General features: G+C 35.2%; 2 protein-coding genes across 51 annotated transcripts in view; both read left to right on the forward strand.

The window, feature by feature from the left end:
* Positions 1-12,457, forward strand: part of ehbp1l1b (EH domain binding protein 1-like 1b) — a 51,679-nt gene extending 39,222 nt beyond the window's left edge. For 29 of the 50 annotated variants that reach the window (XM_021479360.3, XM_073914802.1, XM_017358054.4 and 26 more), the window contains 9 exons: positions 2,210-2,258; positions 2,359-2,901; positions 5,781-5,850; positions 5,938-5,987; positions 8,013-8,133; positions 9,331-9,430; positions 9,524-9,597; positions 10,513-10,627; positions 10,701-12,457. In XM_021479360.3, the coding sequence (XP_021335035.2) occupies positions 2,210-2,258; positions 2,359-2,901; positions 5,781-5,850; positions 5,938-5,987; positions 8,013-8,133; positions 9,331-9,430; positions 9,524-9,597; positions 10,513-10,627; positions 10,701-10,788 (1,210 nt within the window). In that variant the 3' untranslated portion in view covers positions 10,789-12,457. The remainder of the gene's footprint in view (positions 1-2,209; positions 2,259-2,358; positions 2,902-5,780; positions 5,851-5,937; positions 5,988-8,012; positions 8,134-9,330; positions 9,431-9,523; positions 9,598-10,512; positions 10,628-10,700) is intronic. The other 21 variants (XM_021479361.3, XM_073914803.1, XM_073914797.1 and 18 more) reach the window with 1 other exon arrangement.
* A 1,209-nt stretch (positions 12,458-13,666) lies between these two features.
* Positions 13,667-20,750, forward strand: rab1bb (RAB1B, member RAS oncogene family b). Its single transcript, NM_001002129.2, is given in 6 exon segments — positions 13,667-13,956; positions 16,264-16,336; positions 16,414-16,509; positions 16,603-16,698; positions 16,971-17,102; positions 19,399-20,750. Coding segments are annotated over 6 exon segments (606 nt in total). The 5' UTR covers positions 13,667-13,942; the 3' UTR covers positions 19,594-20,750.
* The last annotated feature ends 826 nt before the right edge of the window (positions 20,751-21,576 follow it).

The raw sequence follows: 21,576 nt of genomic DNA on the forward strand, positions 1-21,576 counted from the left end.
CAGGTGCAACCAGTCAGCTGGGACTTCCAGTTGGGACTCGAACTAGCAACCTTTTTGCTTTTTACAGTGCTAACCACTGAGCCACTATGCCGCCTATTTTAATATTATTACATGAATAAATGATTTGAAACATAGCTAATACAAAAAAACAGCATTTTTCTAGGTTAATATTATATTGTACTAAACAACAATATCACATATTTTCGAAGTATCGTGCAGCCCTAGTTAAAAGTAATATTTTGATAATTAGGCGTTCGCGGTGGCACAGTAGGTAGTGCTGTCGCCTCACAGCCAGAAGGCCACTGGTTTGAGCCTCGGCTGGGTCAGTTGGTAGGCAGGTCAGGGTAATAAGCCAAGTTATTGTATAATGATGGTTTGTTCTGTAGACTATCGAGAAAAAAACTATAGCTTAAAGGGGCTAGTCATTTTGACTTTAAAATGGTATTTAAAAATTTAAAAACTGCTTTCATTCTAGCCAAAATAAAATAAATTGGACTTTCTGTAAAAGAAAAATATTATCAGACATACTGTATAGCTTATGGACCGTAATATTAAATTAAATACTTGATTTAAATACTTGAAGTAACAGAAATTGTTTATAAGATAAATACTCAAATCTCACAAATGCTGATATTAACACATAATTAAATACTGAAGTGAATGTCTTCAAAAATTTTATATTAAAAGTAATATTGTGATATGTGTGTGTATATTATATTTATTATGTATATGTAAAACACATACATACATAAAAACAAAAACTATACTAAACTTTTTGTATAGATTAAATATATAAACATAAGGGGTGATGCAGTGGCGCAGTAGGTAGTGCTGCCGCCTAGTTTGCATGTTCTCCCTGCGTTCGCGTGAGTTTCCTCCGGGTGCTCCAGTTTCCCCCACAGTCCAAAGACATGCGGTACAGGTGAATTGTGTAGGCTAAATTGTCTTTAGTGTATGAGTGCGATTGAGTGTGTGTGGATGTTTCCCAGAGATGGGTTGCAGCTGGAAGGGCATCCGCTGCATAAACATGTGCTGGATAAGTTGGCGGTTAGTTCTGCTGTGGTGACCCCAGATTATTAAAGGGACTAAGTTAATGAATGAATATATATATATATATATATATATATATATATATATATATATATATATATAATTTGTATTAAGGATGCTCCAATCAGGATATTTGCAGCTGATACCGAGTACCAATTCCTTGTCATGGTTATCGACCGATACCAAATACTGATTCTAATGCTTCAAGCATAAAGCACATTTTCCCTCTAAGTATGATACTTAAGTGGAGATCTCTCCTTACCTAAGAGAATAAATTAAATATGTTGCAAATAATTCCTTAAACATGTCTCTTATAACCATTCAGTGTGGACATGTCATGGTCAGAAGCATGGTCAGAAGCAGCTTTACAGAAAATAATAAAACACAAAAAAATTGGTAAGGTAAATTATTAACAATTTAAAAACATAGCAAATGATGAAAGAAAAATTCAACATGTCTCAATGAAGTTTAGAGTGCATATTGAATGCATAAGAAGTTAAAATGCACACCTAGAAATCCATTACTTCTTTACTAAAAGGAAGTAGGTCCATAAACTACTGCTTATTACAATAACTATATTTTAAATATTAATATAAATATATATTTATATATTTTTTTAAAATATTTTTTTATATTTTAAATATTTTAATATTTAAAATATTAAATATTCAAGTTAAAAAAAAAAATGTTTTTTTTATTATTTCCTCAATTTTTCTAGACAGGTTTTAATGAAATTACAATATTGTTGAAAACACAGAATGTAAAAATATTTCTTATATGTCCTCTGCATGTAAACACATAAACAAGCAATTGTGATCGGTTCATAAAATCGGCCAGATCAGAGCATCCCTAATTTGTATCATATACATACATATTTATATCTAAATATAAACATTTTCTCAGATATATACATGCATGTGTGTATTTATATATACATAATAAATATACACAACACACTTACACATATATTATGTCAAAAAATATTAAATTAAAAAAAGAATCTCACAAATGCAGACAGTTAAGTAAATACTAGAGTGAATTCTTTCAGTGATGTAATATTAAATGAAACATTATTTAATAACTGAAAAAAAATACAATTAATCCAAGCAACTAAAATATATCAATTCAAATGGATTTATGATTTATGATTCTCTTCCAGTAACTTTGACTCATTGGAGCCTCACAACATAAAGCAAAACAACAAAACCGTAAGTCTGGCGTAATCAAACATTCCACATACAGACATTTTGTAACCATAAAACAAACTAAAACCCACCATTTATTCTCCCTCTTTTTCATCCCCTTCAGGCTTTTGATGGTTTTGCTTCACTGGGCATCTCTCGTCTGCTGGAGCCCTCAGACATGGTGCTTCTCTCTGTCCCGGACCGTCTCATCGTCATGACGTACCTCAGCCAAATCCGTACCCACTTCACGGGACAGGAGCTGAGCGTCCTACAGATCGAGCAGAACAATAGTCAGTCCAGCTACACATTAGCTGGACCAAACCAGCGGCCCGATGTTCAAGCGGCCACCAAATTCTGTGTGGAGAGACTCCAGGCTGGAGCTTTTACTGGAGACAATAACAGTAAAGACTCAATTGGGGAGGAGGAAAGCGAATCCAAGTCAAACGGAGGACTTGTTGCTCCGCCGAGGACTAAGCGGACAGGAAAGGTGGATGGAGAGGAGATAGACGGAGGTGTGCAGACTCCTGTGGCTCCTCCACGACTAAACGCTGCTGCTGTCAGATCAGGGCTCAGACACTTGCGAGATGCAGATCTGGTGAAGAAACGACGGTCGAGGATGAAGAGCGAGTCTATGGACGAGCCTGATTCAAAAGAGATGCTACATGAGGTAATGCACACTCACTGGATTGACTTTTGTCACATTTAGAATTTGATGCATCTGTTCCAGTTTGTGTAGTTGTAGAGCACTATTAAAACAAAGAAAGATTGATCAAAATACTTTTCAAGTCAAAATTATTAGCCCTTCAGTGAATTTTTATTTTATTTTTTTCAAATATTTCACAAATGATGTTTAACGGAGCAAGGAATTTTTCCACATTATTTCCTATATTTTTTCCTCTGGAGAAATACTTTTTTTTTTATTTTGGCTAGAATAAAAGCAGTTTAAGGTCAGTATTATTAGCACCCTTCAACAATATTTTTTTTTCTGATTATCTAGAGAACAAACCATAGTTATACAATGACTTGCCTGTTTCCCCTAACTTGCATAGTTAAACCTTTAAATGTCACTTTAAGCTGTACAGAAGTGTCTTGAAAAATATCTAGTCAAATATTATTTACTGTCATCATGGCAAAGATAAAATAAATCAGTTACTAGAGATGAGTAATTAAAACTATTATGTTTAGAAATGTGTTGAAAAAAATCTCTCCGTTAAATCGAATTTTAGGAAAAATACAGAGGGCCTATTAATTGAGGAGGATAATAATTATGACTACAGTTGTATATAGTGTAGCGAGGCAGAGGGAAAACAGCGACACAGTTGGTTAAGTTTACAGACAAGTCCCCGGAGGGAGCCTTATTTACAAAGTTTGAGGGGTGAAAACAGTGCTCTTCTTTGAGGGGAGGTGCTCTGGTGCTCCAGGAAGTTGGTGAAGGACAGTGAGTAGTTGGGTGTAGGATCGTCACGAGCTGGAGTCTGCAGAGGAGAGACAGAGAGACAAGCATTAGCACAGGGAGTCATTGGGTAAATGAAGCTCATCTTCTCCTGGCGTGGGTTTGGCTTATATGCCTCTCTGCTTGATGACGTCCAGCTGTGAGCGATCCTGGGTTGATGATGGTCCAGCTGGGTTGAATTAGCGACCAGGGCGATGTGGCATGTGTGCGCTCGTTACAATAGAAACAAAATGAGGTAAAGGACACTGAATTATCTCTTTTTTATGTTTTTGATTTGTGACCCTGGATCACAAAACCAGTCTTATGGGTCTTTTATTTATTGAAATTTTTACATTATCCTAAATCTGAATACATAATATTTCTATCAATGCATGACTAGTGGTTAGTGCATCAACACATAGCACTATGGTGTTCACGACACCATGACTTTAATTCCTAATTATAAAAATATATATTTTTTAAATGCTTTAAAATGTAAAATAAGCAGCGCAGTGGGTATCGCAGTTGCCTCACAGCAAGAAAGTCGCTGATTCAAGTCTCAGCTTGGTCAGTTGGCATTTCTGTGTTGAGTTTGCATGTTCTCCATGTGTTCGCTTGGGTTTCCTCCAGGTGCTCCGGTTTCCCCCACAGTCCAAACACATGCGCTATATCCGTAGTATATGTGTGTGAATGAGAGTGTACGGGTGTTTCCCAGTGATGGGTTAATAATAATAATTTCTTCTATTTATACAGCGCTTTTCTGGACACTCAAAGCGCTTTACACATTTTTGGGCGGAATCTCCTCATCCACCAATATTGTGCAGCATCCACCTGGATGACGTGACGGCAGCCATATTATGCCAGACCGCACATCAGCTGATTGGTGGAGAGGAGACAGAGTGATAAAGCCAATTATTATATGTGGATGGTTAGGAGGCCATGATGGACAGAGGCCAGTGGGTAAATTTGGCCAGGATGCAGGGTTAAACCCCTACTCTTTTTCGATGGACATCCTGAGATTTTTAACGACCACAGTGAGTCGGTTTAATGTTTCATCGGAAAGACAGCACTCAATGAGCAGAATAGAGTCTCCTTCACTTTACTGGGGCATTAGGGCTCACACAGATTGCAGGTTGAGCACCCCCTGCTGGCCTCTTTAATACCACATTCGGCAGCAACCTAGCTTTCCCATGTGGTCTCTCATCCAGGTACCGGCCAGCTTAGCTTCACTGGGCAGCCATGTGAGAGTTGCAGAGAGCTATTTTTCTGTAAAGTCGGGTTGCAGCTGGAAGTCGCTGTGTAAAACAAATGCTGGATAAGTTGGCGGTGCATTCCGCTGTGGCAACCCCTGATTAATAAAGGGACTAAGCTGAAAAGAAAATGAATGAATGAATGAATGAATGAATGAATGAAAAGTAAAATATTGTAAAATCTACATTTAAAGTTGACCAAATTAAAAGGTTAGTTGCCCCAAAAGTGAAACATTTTGTATCAATGTAATTGTCAATGTATTTGATGCTGTCTGCTCGTGACTCTTTAAATGAGTGTGTTATTAGAAGTTTATAATTAGAATTTGTTTGTATAACATATACTTTTTATTTAATAATATGCACAGCTAAGAACTTTCACAAAAATTTAAATTCTATCATCATTTACTCTCACTTTACCTGTTCCATACCAGTTTTTTTTTTCTTTTGTTGAACTCAAAAGAGGATATTTAGACACATGTTTTAAACTTGTAAACATTGACTTCCATAGCTTTTGTTTTTCCTACAAAGGTTACAGGCCTCCAACAGAACAAAACTAATAAAAACTCAAACAGGAATGAAACAAGTAAATGGTGAGCAAATGATGACAAGAATTCATTTGGGATGAACTATGATTAAGTTCTTAGCTATGCTTACTAATCCAAAATGACATAAAAAATAAAACCTTCTAATAATATATTAATTCAAATAGTCAATAGCTGCTAGATTCAAATACACAAAAGAGTCACTGTCAACTTGACATTCTGAACAAAACACTAATGCAAGTAAATGCCGTTTCAGATGTTCAATCTAAAAGTTTTTTTTTAATTAATTTATTTATTTATTTATTTTGCTTACCTCTGACAGTCAGATAAAAGTGAACCAACAGTTGAAGGAACAAATGGCTCAGCAGCTGCTAGAGAAAATGCTGAAGCAGGTACTTCTTAATCATCTTCCCGAAGATTAAATTTGAGCATTTTACAATCCGATTTACTTCTTTTCCCCATTGAATGTGTGTCTGCAGAACCTCAGGATGCAAACCAAGATGCCAAATCAGCAGATTTTGAGACAATGGTCAGTATGTCTTCAATATTTGACAGAACTGTAAAGTAAACAATTTGGTCAATTTGCATGTCAGATATTTAGATTTATATTCATATAGTGATCATCAAACTTGTGCGGGGTTCACAAAACATACTTATGATGTTTCTACTAATTTAAAGGTGTTGATCACACAAATAATACAATTTTGTCATCATTTTCGCACCCTCAAGTGGTTCCAAACCTGTTTACATTTCTTTCTTCTGTTGATCTCTAAAAAATGTTGGAAACCATATAGAGCTGCACAGTATCTCATTTCAGCGTCAATATCGAGATGTGATCATTCAAAATAGTTACATCACAGAATATGAAATCTTGAGTCTCTATTAAAATGAATATATGTAATATAATGCATTGTAATGACAGTACAATGATTTCTAAACACTCAGGCATAAGAAATTTTGTTTTGCAACTTTAATAATGATTCATTTTATAAAATTATTTTAATTTTAATTTTTCAATTACAGCACCAGAATACTGTAAGACTCAGAAAATGATAAAACACAGTTTATTTCAATTGAATTTTTTGTTTTTTATTGTATTTGTCTATCCTTGTAGATTGCTTATTAGAACTCTTCGCTACAGAATCATCCCAATCAATCTACTGTTATAAATAATTTCCAAATATATATAAAGTCATCTGGTGAAACTGTATTCATGTCGTAATATAGATATCTATCGCAGAATAACAAAATATCACAATGTTAGATTTTTCCCAATATCGTGCAGTGCTAAAATCATTTCCATATTTATGCCTTCCAGCATACCTAGACAGAAAAAACAACACTCATAAATGTTTGAAACCACTTAAGGGTAGGGAATTTTTGAATGAACTATCCCTTTAGCCCTACAGCAGGGGAAAAGTATTGAACATGTCACCATTTTCCTCAGAAAGCATATTTCTAAAGGTGTAGTTGACTTGATTTTCACTGGATGTTGGTAACAACCAAAGAAATCCACGTATGCAAAAAAACAAACCTAATTAGTAAACAAATGAAGTTATGGGTAATAAAATTCAATGACACAAGAAAAAAGTATTGAACACACCAAAAAAAAGGGGTTGCAGAAAGATAGTGAAAGCCCAGACAGCATCTGAAATCTCTCAGTAGTTCTTCAGAAAACCTCTGCCCTTCGTCATTGTAAATGAATATTAGCTGCCTAAGTCCAACATCTACATTAGCAGAATGGTGAAAATGAAACCAGGGTGGACATTTCAGACACCGATCCAAAACGCAGCCAAGGAAACTCTCAAATGCTTTCAGAGAAAGAAAATCAAGCTGTAGAATGGCCCAGCCAATCACCTGACCTGAATCCAATAGAAAATACAAATTAAAGATCAGATTTGATAGACGGGACAAACAGAACCATCAAGATTTTTACATTCTGTTGAAGTCTGTGTAAAACTCACACCTGAAGAATGCATGTGACTTCATCTCCATATGAGAGGCGTCTTTAGGCTGCCATCACCAAGTATTAAATGCATATCAGTAGTTCAGTACATTCTCTTTGTGTCATACTATTAGTATTACACATAACTCATTTTTTAAGATTTATTTGTTTTGTTTTATTTTTATGTTTGTATTGTTTGGGTTTTTACCAAAATCTGGGTGAATTCCATGTCAACAGCTTCTTTAAAAATATTATTCCCTGGAAAAAACATGATGTGTTCAATACTTATTTTCTCTGCTGTAAGTCCTATCTTGTATTTTTTCATATCTTCTGTTACAAGATGATTTTCGTGAATCCGGTGCTCAAATCACTATCACCATCTCATGTTTAATTAGCCTGTTTTATAAGTCTTTAAGTTAATTCTGGGCTGTCCTTTCCTCTCCATTGTCTTTGTTTGTCCTTGTCTGTTTTATAAATGTTGGTGTACTCCTCACTATTTCTGTCTCGATCCATCTTTTTTCGCTCTTGTCTTCTCTCTCTTTCTCTCTGTATGTGTATTGCTCTGTTGTCTGGTTTTATGTATGTCTCCCTGTGGTCCTTTCTGGCCAGTGTCTGCAGGACACCAATCAGTATGTATTGAGTGAACTTCAGGCTCTGGAAACGGAACAGAAGCACATAGACAGCAGAGCAGCGGTGGTGGAGAAACGCCTGCGAAGACTCATGGAGTCGGGTAGGAAAAACACTCATAAAGAGCGGAAAACAGAGCTGAAATGCTATTGGAATGGACTTTTTTCTTAAGGTTTCTCCCATTCGGATATTATTAGCTCAATTTTAGTTTGTGAATAAAATATTTTCCATACAAAATAAAAAAGTTAATAATTTAGTTCTCTGATTATATGTTTTATGTTTCTTTTATAGTAACAAACAGGGGCGGACTGGGACAAAAATTCAGCCCTGGCACTGTAGCCACACCAACCCATATTACCACACCGAGCCCCAATCACGGACACGCATATTCACTACTTATATTGGTGTACAGATGGTGAAATAATATAAGCAGTACTATTCAAACATTTAATTTATGTGACTGGAACAAAAACAACCCGTTTATAACAAATTTATACATACAGTAAAAGATGTTACTTACGATAGGAGGAACCTTTGAATGTATATTACAAACACACATCTTTTCATACAAATGGACATGCAACACTTTAGCATACTTTTATTCAGAAAAAAACTATATATGTCATTCTCTCCACCCCTACCTAAGGAAGAATTACATACTGTAACCTGTGCATGTATTTAATGTTTTACTTTAGAGACTTATAAAGTATATATAATGATATTTTAAAAATGTACAGGAGTTCTACGTTAAGGTTACTGTTAAGCACAGTGTAGGTACCTGTCAACTACTGTCAGAATAGTGTGAATGTCGTCAAAATGACTTATTATATGTTAGTGTAATGGCTTAGAAGTATATTTTCTGTTTTCTTCTTGCCTCCTCTTCTTACCTTTCCTCTTACCTCCATCATCATAATATTCACATCTTGCACTAGATATTAGCTGCCTGCATGTAAAAACAATACATATATAAACTAATATAAAATAAAATAAAAAACTGACCGGCCCACATTTTAAAAAATAGTCCAGCCCTTCTGCCAGAATTTCCAGATGGCCAGTCCTCCCCTGGTAACAAATAATAAGTTTAGAATTTTGATCAAAGTAGTTGCTGACTTGCTGCGTCAGACACTAAACAGAACGCTCTACAGCGCCTCCCAACGCCTATAGTTATAATTGCATGTTTTTGTTTGCAAGCTTCGTTTACAGTCAGCAAAGTAACATTGTGAAATTCGAATAGTGTTTTTATTTTTAGATTATTAACTGCACACACATAATATGACATGACTCATTTTCTGTCTAACAGGGAGTGATAAAGATGAAGAGGAGAAGCTGATTCAGGAGTGGTTTACTCTGGTCAACAAGAAGAATGCTTTGATAAGGAGACAGGACCATCTGGAACTGCTGTATGTTTTCATTATCTTGTTTTCCGCAGTCATTTATAAGACACAGTCTGTTCACACGTCAGCTGTATGTATTAATATTAATGATCCTTGCAGGCAAGAAGAGCAGGATTTAGAAAGAAGGTTCGAGCTGCTGAACCGAGAGCTCAGAGCCATGATGGCTATTGAAGGTGAGCGGAGTCACTTTAAACTAGCGCTGGCTGATGCAAGATATTTCATTAAAAAAGGGGGCATTCGTTAAACACTACTCTGATTAGCTAATAATTATAGTGTAATTAGTTTTCTTATGGTGCAATACATTCACTAGCCACTTTATTAGGTACACCTTACTAGTATCGGGTTGGACCCACTTTTGCCTTCAGAACTGACTTAATCCTTCGTGGCATAGATTTAACAAGGTACTGGAAATATTCCTCAGAGATTTTGACATGAGAGCATAACACAGTTGCTGCAGATCAGATCCATGATGTGAATCTCCCGTTCCACCACATCCCAAAGGTGCTCTATTGGATTGATATCTGGTGGTTGTGGAGGCCATTTGAGTACAGTGCACTCATTGTCATGTTCAAGAAACCAGTCTGAGATCATTTGCGCTTTATGACTTTATTATCCTGCTGGAAGTAGCCATCAGAAGATGGGTCCACTGTGGTCAGAGATGGACATGGTCAGCAACAGTACTCAGGTTGGCGGTGATGTTGACACGATGATCAATTGGTACTAATTGGACAAAAGTGTGCCAAGAAAATATCCCCCACACCATTACACCACCACCACCAGCAGCCTGAAACGTTGATACAAGGCAGGATGGATCCAAGCTTCTATGTTGTTGACACCAAGTTCTGACCCTACCATCCGATTGTGGCATCAGAAATTGAGACTCATCATTTTCGATAAGAAACTGTGTGTGTTCTAGTAGAGGTTATTTTTATATATACATATAAAATGTTATTGAAGGAAGTCAACTGGAGAGCCATGTATTTTTGGTCAAAGAGCCACACATGGCTCGAGAGCCATAGGTTCCCTACCACTAGGCTATCACTTTAGTGGTCAATTTTGACTGACATTGCTCATATTTCATCCATCAGACTGGCAAAAAACTCAGGCCCAGCAGCACAGAGAACAGCTGCTGCTTCAGGAACTGGTATCACTGGTCAACAAGCGGGACAAGCTGGTCAGAGACATGGATGCCAAAGAGAGAGGGTAAGTCTCTGATTCACAAATTGAGAACACAACCTTACATTTCATATGCACTGAATGTCTTTTGTATATGCAGGGCTTTGGAGGAGGACGAGAGACTGGAAAGAGGTCTGGAGGCCAGACGGAGGAAATTTAGCAATAAGGAAAAGTGTGTTCTTCAATAATAATAGTTTAAAAAGTTAATATGGAACTGTGGCGATTGCAGCAGGACATTAGTGTGCCTTGTTATAACTTCCTCACAACTTCAAGATCTCAGTGGGATATAAAACACCTCCAGAAGTTTTTGCCTAAAAGTTTGCACAATTTTTAATGTTGTTTTTTTCTCCCCAGGCTGCACTGGTGTAGAGTTTGGTATTACCCAGGCACATTCTAAAAATGTACCTCTATATATTTTTGAAGACCGTCATATATATCCTAGGAGCTACGTTTTTTTTTTTTTTTTTTTGCAATTTTTTTTTTTGCAAATCCAGAAGAAGCCGCTGTGTATGCTTTTTGAGATCTCAAATTTCTCTTGCGAGTGCCTTTTGTATCTGCTGTTCTCTCGTAAATCCACCAGAGGCCGCTGTTGACTGACTGACTGAATGACTGACTGACCAGTCGACTGACCCACCCTCCTCCTTCCCTAAACCCAACCCATAATGTTTTATAAAGCACAGATTGACCCACCCACCCACTTTTCTAAACCCAACCGACAAATTTAAAAAGCAATTCAGAAAAAGAAAAGCCCTCGCCTGATTTTTTTACCACATTCTTACCCTTTTATGTGCTTGTTTATTTTGTTTTTTGGTTTGTCTTTGTCTTACCCGCTTTCGGGAACCCCTCTTCACCGAACTTGAACCCTGGGTCAGGGTAATCTCCTCTCTGCGTCTCAATTACACCAACGTACATGGCGAGCTACCTAAACAAACTGGTAACAGCCGGAAAGCCGTCCATACGGAGGTAAGTGGTCAGCTGGTAAGCGTGAAAAGGAAAAGCGTCATACCGCCCCATAGCGTTCGTTTAAAAAATGCAGCCATGCGTACTTCTGGCTACATAATTCACGATCTCCAGAAATGTACATGGGGTACATTTCAGAATGAGCTTGTGTTGCAACTAAAGCAATATTACTTTAATATTGAACAATAAACACTTTTCACACATCTGAATGGTAAACAATAAACTGAACACAGTAAATTGCAGGAAGAAAACGGGAAAATCCTACACAATGCTGCAGATCACAAGAAATCCTATATTTATTAACAGCATTTTTTTGCTGAAGTGAAGAAAATATTCCTGAGTAAATAATAGATTTCTTGCAAGCTACAGCATTTAGGGTTTTCTCTGCTTTGTTATGCTTTATTGTAAATTTAATATTTTTTCACAGACAGGAATAAGCCGGTTTGACTGTCATTAAGGTGTATGGAAAAGACAAAGAGAATTGCGCCAAAGTTTGCTGGTTTTACATTATTTATTGAAGTGTGTTGTTTGCTGGTATGCCAAAATGTGTCTGTCGGGCTGTTGTCTTGCATTAGTTGCAAAATGTGTTTTGAGACGGTATGTGTCTCCAAATGAATGTATTCATGAAATGATTTTGCATTGCAGTGCCTTTAGAGGTTTATTACCTTTCCAAAAGGGGCTTTTTATATACAGTCAAGCCATTCTGTATTTTTCTGTTTTAAATCTCGACAAGTTCATTCAAAATAAGAATGAAACAAATATTTATAGATTGTTTTATAGATATACAACAAAAGTATTTTGTCAGACTGTACACTTTTTTTGATATGTTAATGTGTTATTCATTCCTATTTTAAGATTTAGGGTGTTTTATTCAATAAAGTTTGATGCTGTTTGAATTAACGTTGAATATACTTAATCAGTGTTATAATTTGTTGTATGTATTTAATAGTGTTAATAATGAATAGTCCAAAATAAGTTAATTATTTTAAAATATTAATAATATTTACTTTTTAGTTGAATATTCTGTCTATAACCTCTGATATAAATGATGTTGGTAGGTAGGTAGGTAGGTAGGTAGAGATAGATAGATAGATAGATAGATAGATAGATAGATAGATAGATAGATAGATAGATAGATAGATAGATAGATAGATAGATAGATAGATAGATAGATAGATAGATAGATAGATAGATAGATAGATAGATAGATAGATAGATAGATAGATAGATAGATAGATAGATAGATCCCACTATTAATGAGATATGTTTCATCTTCAGCGCTGGTTTTGTATCTATATCTGATTTATCTATCTAAAAAAACTGTTTTGATGAGGCTGCAATGGAACAGCTTTGCTATTTTACTCTATAGAGCAAGATATGAGATATGACATATAAATTTGGTTTATGGGACTTTTTAAACCTGTATTTGTAGGGGGAGTAAATTTAAATAGATTTGCGCTAATGAGACTGGTGTAATTTAATGTTGTTGTAGAAGAACTTTCCTTTGATTTTTGTTTTACTTTTAAGACTATAATATGTAACATAAACCCAAAATCAATGAAAAAAAACAACAACTGGCAATTAAATAAAAATAACAGAATTTAATAGTAATGACGTAGGCTTCAATAATTAAATAGCCTATTTAAAACACCTTCTGTAGGCCAGTTAAATGAAAATAAATAAAATCAAGCCAATTTTTTATACAACAACATTAAAGTACACAAGTAGCCTGTCAGAAATGGTGCAAATAACAAGTTTTTTAGGGGTGGGGAGTCAGATTGTGATACAACACCGGTTACTTTAATCACAATCAACATGGGATCTTTAATCGTATGCTGTTTTATGTTATGGTTTAACTGTGAAACTACAGATAGACATCCAGCAATGCCTTGGAAAACACCTGCAACTCCTCAGCATTGCGGCCATTTTGTTTTACAGGAAAACCACCGCGTAGACAGACAGTTTATCCCTGTATACGTCAGCTAATCGATTAAAACACATATCATAAGCACTAACAAAAATCAATCATTATATTGCTGGCTATATCTGCACCCTATGTAGAATATAACTGATGCTCGGATCCCACCGGCAGGCGGCGGAAGCGGGTCAGAATAGCGGCGCATCATCATCGTCACTGCCGCACCTGCGCGGCTTGTGGAAACCACAGAGGAGAGAAGAGGCGTTAAGACACACTGGATTGATCTTACGAGGAAATCTGGAAACGGTCCATAAAGAGGCTCATCAAAAACGCAATCCTCCTTTTATTGCTGCTATTCCAGGCTAAATACCGGCTCAGAGTCTGCGGTCGGCCGGTAAACAGTAGGCGACCCAGAGCGCTTCTACCAGCTGGACAAACAATAACAAGCCCTTTGCTGTCACATCATGAACCCTGAATAGTAAGTCGTGTTACCCTGACATACATCCACATTTATGACCGTCTGATGACTTCAGCCAGATTTCCTGGGCAGATGTTGATCAATATACAGTATTTAAATAAACAACAGTAATGTGAAATGTGTTGGCTTCATGGCTGCAAACAGGATTTAAAGGGTGTTTTAATTTTTAGGTGCGTATGTTTTATTACTGGATTTATTGGGTATCTGTTTATTCTGGGACTAATTATTCTGATTAATTTGAGAGTTCAGATTAAATCATTAATAAACAGCTTAGGGCTGGGGGATATTGCAAAAACAATTATCACGATATCATGTTTCATATAATTCAGTATTGATAATTATTGAATATTTTTAGCAATACATTTAGAAATATTAGGATTTTTCTTTTTTGTTATTTAACCACTTTATTTTAATTTAGCAACATTACTAAGGCAAATACTTATAATAGTAAAAAAAAATATTTAAGCAAAATATCTGATCTCTTCATAATAGAATAAACATAATTGTTAAAGAGACTCTTAAATTGGATAAATTAAATATTACAAAGAGTGTGCAATGGTGAAGGTAGATCAACATGTCTAAGGTATGAATAATAATACATTAAATCTCAAACTCTGTAAACAAAACAAATTGTTAATCAAATGTGAGGTTTCAATAAAGGAACTAATCATCATTATTCAGATGCTTACTCAACATTATAAATTGTACAACATTACAAATTAAATGACTAATTTACCCCCAATCTTAGCTAAAGGCAGGGATGCACAAGAAAAGAAACCAAAAGCCACTTTGGCGACATCCTTACATCCTTTTTTATTTACCATCTCCTTACTGCCGCTGTAGGGCACTCGTTTTCTCACAGCATGTGCGCGTCCTGCAAGTTGCGTGCCTCCATTTGAAATGACAAACTTACACCCTAAGCAGGGTTTCTGCGGGGTCTTAAAATGTCTTAAATTTCTAAAGCTAAATTTTATGACTTAAAAAAAGTTTAAATCTACTGAAATGTTTTGTTGTCTTAAATCTTTTTTAACAAGTCTTATTTTTCCTGTTAATTTTATTTTCTCAGTTTTATTATTATTGTAGACTGAAGTAATTGACAGCTATGTTTTGTTCTTTTTTTGTAAGGGTGGTAGGGTTTGTGAATGGATATATTTGAAAATTAATAAAAGAATTCAGATATTAATATTGAAAAAACAAAATTATTATTGTTGTATTATTAAATGTATTTAAATTTTTCCTTTTTTTTTAAATAAGGCAAGCGAAAATTCCTTCTAACTAGGGTATACGGGGCAAAAAATCCTTAGTATTTAGCCCTGTATAAGTCTGAAAATTTTATTTCTAAATGTCTTAAATAGTCTTCAATTTACCTTAGTAAAACCTGTAGAAACCCTGCTAAGCTTATTGGCATTTGTTCCAAGGCGCACACTCAGCAGCCACATTTTAATAAAACTATAGCACTTCACACCAAACTTTTTCTTAATCGTTATTTACAACGGTGTTTGGTCAATAAATATCAATACCGATTTTAACGCCTACCTCTTTAAATTCTATTGATAATTCATTCATTCATTTTTCTTTGGCTTAGTCCCTTGTTTATCAAAGGTCACCACAGCGGAATGAACTAACAATTATTTTGACATATATTTTCTGCAGCAGATACCCTTGTTGTGCTGGGAGGTACTCCCCTGCCATAAAGTGCACCCCTCTGAAATGTGTATCTGTTAACTGAAATTAAATGAGAGTGAGGCGAGTTTCATGAATGGAAACCTTCCCTTACAATAAATAAATAAATAAATAAATAAATAAATAAACTGACTTTAAACACAATACCAATGAAACTAAGTAAATTGCTTAATGTGTGGTTTGGTTGAAAACAGCATCTACAATTTTATACAGGTTTGCTCCATTTAGCCTATATGTCTGTTTAAACCCACCAAAATGCCTAACTTTAGGCTGCTCTACAGTCACTATTATTATTTTACATTAATATGTGTAAACCTAGTGTGTTTTAAAATGTGTATTACTTCTTATCCTTGCTTTATCCATCAAAATAATAAACATTTTATGTTTTAATCAATTATAATCCGTTGATATATATTTTTTCAAATGTAGACTGAGAATGCTAATGAAAAGGAGCTCTATGGCTGGTGTGTTTCTTGGCACAACACCCTTCTTGCCGCAACCCAGTACTGGAAAATCTATTAATAATGTGCTGTCTAGTAATTATAATCATGTTTAGGGGGAGGATATAAAACAGCGTGGAATAATGTGAATATTTAATACTGTGTTTCATACATATTTTCGCAGTGACTACTTATTCAAGCTTCTTCTGATTGGAGATTCTGGAGTGGGAAAATCCTGCATTTTGTTGCGTTTTGCTGTAAGTATTTCAACAGTATTTTCGCAAATCATTGTTGTGTTCCTGACAATTAACTCTTTTTTTATTTTATTATCTAGGACGACACCTACACGGAGAGTTTCATCAGCACAATTGGAGTGGATTTTAAGATCCGAACCATTGAGTTGGATGGAAAAACCATTAAACTGCAAATAGTGTGTTTTTAGACCTTAAAGATTTAACTTAAGTGTGATTTTTTTTTTTCAATGAGAAACCACAGAAGTATTCATTCTTGTTTATGTTTGTAGTGGGACACGGCTGGACAGGAGAGATTCCGCACTATTACATCCAGCTACTACAGGGGCGCTCATGGGATCATCGTTGTATATGATGTTACAGATCAGGTTTGTGAGAGTTTTGAGTCGTTTCTTTTTTTTTATGTATATTTGAGTGAAACTGCCTCTTGAACAACAGACACTTGGGTGGGGTTTTTGTTAGTTCAATGGGAAGTGATTGGAATGTTGTCATTTGCTATTGGCTGATCTCATATCAGTGATGGGTTGCCCCGCCATCACAGCAGTGAACGTCATTAGAAATTATTGATAATCATCATTAGATTTTGATTACAACATTTCTGAATATTGTCAGAGAACTTTTGTTCTGGTTTTTCTTTCAGGAATCCTACAACAATGTGAAACAGTGGCTAAAGGAAATCGATCGCTATGCGAGTGAAAATGTCAACAAACTGCTTGTTGGAAATAAGTGTGACCTGACTACAAAAAAGGTTGTGGACTACACTACAGCTAAGGTTGGTTGGTAGGGAAATAGACTGGTTAATTGCTTGGTTATTCCAAATTCTGTCATCATTTACTTATCCTCATTTTATTCCAAACCCATTGGACTTTTGTTCATCAAAAACCAAACAAAGACCTTTCTGTTTTTTAAACTATGTGAATTGAGTTTTTAATTAATCTGTTCTTCAGATAAAGCGATGTTTCTCTTTAGAAGTGTGGAAATAATCACTCGATCCATGTAGATATGTATATTATATATATATATATATATATATATATATATATATATATATATATATATATATATATATATATATATTACATATTAGTTTTAAAGGAGCGCTCTACTTTTTTTTTTTTTTTTTTTATTAAATAGGCTCACTTTCCAAGTCTCCAGCGCCCAGTTTTCAAAAAATTTAATGAGGGTCAAACTGGTCCATATTTGGAAATCCCATGTTTTGCTATTCATGATTAACCGATCTAACTTACTCTTATAATGTTTTAAAGGGAACATTGTGTTGGATCACTGTCATCCAAATACCAAATTTCAGGATTACCAAATTCTTTTTTATTCCTGTGAGCCTTAAGCAGGTCAAACACCGGATGCGCTGCTCGGCGCTGCAACACAGTGCGCACATGACCGTTAAAAGTATCACAAAGCAGACACGCACATTCGCATGAAATTTAACATTAAACTTTTCAGATGGTGCTCTGTGGTGCGGCAGAAATATGTGTCCTGAGTCTTGGCTAAGCGCCACGGACAGCTGCAGACAGTCGCCGGCTTGTGGCGACGTTGTGTGTATCCTGATAGAAACCTTTGTTTAGAATTCTGAAATGCATGGCGCTACACAGCGCGTAGCCGAGCGACGCTTCAAGTGTGTGACCCCCTTTAAATAGAACCAACAGTGTAGCCTAGGTAGGCAAGAGACCAGTGGCCACAAACATTGTATGTTTTAATAGTAATAAACAAAAACACTGCAATCAACAAACATTTGACATTTTTAGTTTGTTCTTGTACAATACTGCTTCGATATTGTTTTGTTGTTTACTATATCTCAATAGATGTGACATGCTTAATATAGGCTTCAAATGTAAAGGAATGTATATATCATCAGTAACCGTTAAGTTTGTAGTCATGCACTTAAAAAATACTTTCTTTTATTTGTTTTTTTTTGGTTTAAAAAAAATCACAACTGAATCCAGCCTTCTGATGGGGTCAGGGGAATCCTGTTTTTTGGATCAAATAAATTCCATCTGAGTTCAAAGTTTTGAAAAACCCAAAGGGCAGGTTTGATCCAAATCAAGCGTAAGACTGGATTACATGGTCTGATCTTAATTCAAAATTCCTCAGTTCCTTTTGAAAACCCATGTCCAAGAATTTATCCAATCTGTGATCCAAAATCCCACTAAATTATTACTTTAGAAAAACTAGGCCCTGGAGGTTTTTTTTTTTTTTACCTATTCAGCCGATTTCTGGGTTTGATGAGAGCACACGCTTAGCTTAGCTCAGCATAAATTATTGAATCGGATTAGATTATTAGCATCATGCTAAAACGTTTTGTTTTATATCTTAGGTTAGCTTAAATTATTGAATAGAAATAGACCATTAGCATCACGTTAAATAAGTAGTTTTTTATCTTAGCATAAATCATTGAAACGGTTTAGAACTTTAGCATCATGCTAAAAAATTTTGCTTTTTATTTTAGCTTAGCCTAAATTGGATTGGTTTAGACTTTTAGCATTACACTAAAAAAAGTTTTGCTTTTTAGCTTAGGTCAGCATAAGTTATTGAGTCGGATTAGAACATTAGCATCACTCTTAATATATTAATAATTTTACCATTTAAAGCTTTACCATTAATGATCAACAGACTTTGCTGCTATACCATGGCTGCAGTGGGCACAAGGGTATTATGCACAGCCTAAAAATAGCAGTCCCCAGCTAGGGAACAGCATTGCATAATGTCATAATGCATTGTACAGCAGCAAAAATCCTTGATTGTTACCTTGATTTATTATCCAAGGGTCTTACAAGTTTGAGTGAGATGCTAATGGTCTAATCCAATACGGCAGTTTTAAAATGAGCCTTTTTCCAAAAAAAGGAAAAAATTACCCCTTTTAAAGGGTCATTTTTTTAAGTAAACAGACTTTCAATGGCAAGAATATTTCAGGTTTGTGTTTCAAATATGAACAAAAATCTGGAAGAAGGAAGCAAGTGATGACAGAACGTTCTTTTATAGGTGAAGTGTCATGTTCATGCAAAAGAATTTGATGTAAAGTAACTAAACACAAATTTCTTCTCTCTCCACAGGAATTTGCTGACTCTCTTGGCATCCCTTTCCTTGAGACGAGTGCCAAAAATGCCACAAACGTGGAGCAGGCCTTCATGACCATGGCAGAGGAGATAAAGAAGCGCATGAGACCAGGAGCTTCAGGGGGCTCTGAGAAACCTGACCTTAAAATCGAAAGCACCCCGGTGCAACAGTCAGGCGGCGGCTGCTGTTAGAAAACTCTTGTTTTCTCAGGGAGAGTGTGAGGAGCAGGACGGGACACCGGGGAAGATTGTGTAGAGGTGGCCAATCTGGATATCAATGAAAGACTTTCTCCTATGTGGTGCTCAATAAAGTCAGAATACATTACGGTTGTTTAACATTGATGGCTCTTCCTCCTGCATCTTTATTTTTTTGTCTTGTATTTGAAAGTAAGATTAAAGCACAGGCACACACTCGTTCAGGTACTTGCCTGAATAATGAAGGTGATAATGTCCAGACCACTGTGTTAATAGCCGCTAACATTCATCCTTCTGTATCAATATTCATGATTTATGAACTGGGATGCGCGACTTGCTGAAGTGGTGCCTTTTCTTGTTCAGGCTTTAATGAAGATCAAGTGGTCAGCATGTAAAGCAGTGACTCTCCAGCGTCTTCATGTAAGGTTTGTCTGTGGTTCTGTGATATTAAACAACATTGTTTAGTGTGTGTTTGTTAGCTTTTCTTTATTATATTTTATGTGTGTGTGTGTGTGTGTTACCAGGGCTGTATTTATTGTTTTGCATTAAGGTTTCTTACAGGTATGGTTTAGCTAAAGCTAAAGTATAATTGATAACTGTGCTTCCACCTGCTAATAATGTGTATTTAGTGATCTGATCACAAGGGGTAAGTTGAGATCTTACTGTTTCCACCTGGTATTAACGTACGTAAAAGACATTTCTTTTGACTTGTGTTTTGCAGAGACCCTTTTAATTCACCATACTCTTTTACTGGAGCGCTCAGTGTGTGGCACTATTGAATAAAACAGACAGTCGTGGAAAATTATCTCTTCAGTTTTTAAAGAAATTGTTCAGGAATTTAGATGCCAAATACTTTGCTGCATCGATCAAGGAGACATCAGCTTGAGTCCGCCGTCTGCTCTCAAATCACAGTACTTTTACAGCAGTTCACATCAGCAGATTCTCCACATTTAGTTCCTAACCTTTCTTAGTAATTTATGGAAAGTCTTTATCATATGCATTTAGCAAATAGATTATTAGTCAAGTGAAAACACTTAGATTTTTCTTGCTTGATAATAATGTGTCATTGTTCTTTTAGATGTTTTTACTCTCTGGGTAACAGAAATAGCATCACTTGGTGTAGTGTATATAATTAAATGCATATGACTAAGCATGATCATGACAGAATCTTATATCTGGGTAAAAGGTTAACTGTAGAAACATATACAAACTATCCATGGTAATTTAGTAGTTTATTTAAATGATCAACATTTGAAAGGGGTTTAACCTTGTCATTAAAGTTATCCTTAAACTAAAATGTGTATTGAACAATACCAGTATATTTACAGTAATAAAACTAATATTTATTAAAGTATTTATTTATTATTGATTGTACATTAACAATTTTGTTTTATTTACTTAGAATATTGTCAAGGTCATGCAGGGCATATAGGAAATGAGACCTTTTTATGTGGCTCTTAACCTTTTTGACTTTTTACTTTTTAGACAATCATCTCAAGTGGAGTTGAAAAAATTCAGCTTTATTTTTGTACAGTAGAATGAAACTGCAGGTTTTAAAAATACCAAAGTTTGATTACATTAGAACTATTTTGTAAGGTATTTTTAGCTGTACTACTAACTAGGTTATTAAGATGTACAGTGTTTTCCTACGTTGCATACAGTTGAAGTCAGAAGTATTAAACTCCTTTTGAATTAAAAAATATATATATATATATATATATATATATATATATATATATATATATATATATATATATATATATATATATATATATATTTATATATATTTATATATATATATATATATAATTTCCTAAATGATGTTTAACAGAGCAAGGACATTTTCACAGTATGTTATTTAAAAAAAAACTAATTTAAGGTTTTAGGTTAAAAATGATTAGCCACTTTAAGCTTTTATTTCGATAAAAACAGATCAAACCTTTTTATACAATAACTTGCCTAATTACCTATAACCTGCCT

This window comes from Danio rerio, chromosome 10 (genome assembly GCF_049306965.1).
Source record: "Danio rerio strain Tuebingen ecotype United States chromosome 10, GRCz12tu, whole genome shotgun sequence".
Taxonomy (NCBI): Eukaryota; Metazoa; Chordata; class Actinopteri; order Cypriniformes; family Danionidae; genus Danio; species Danio rerio.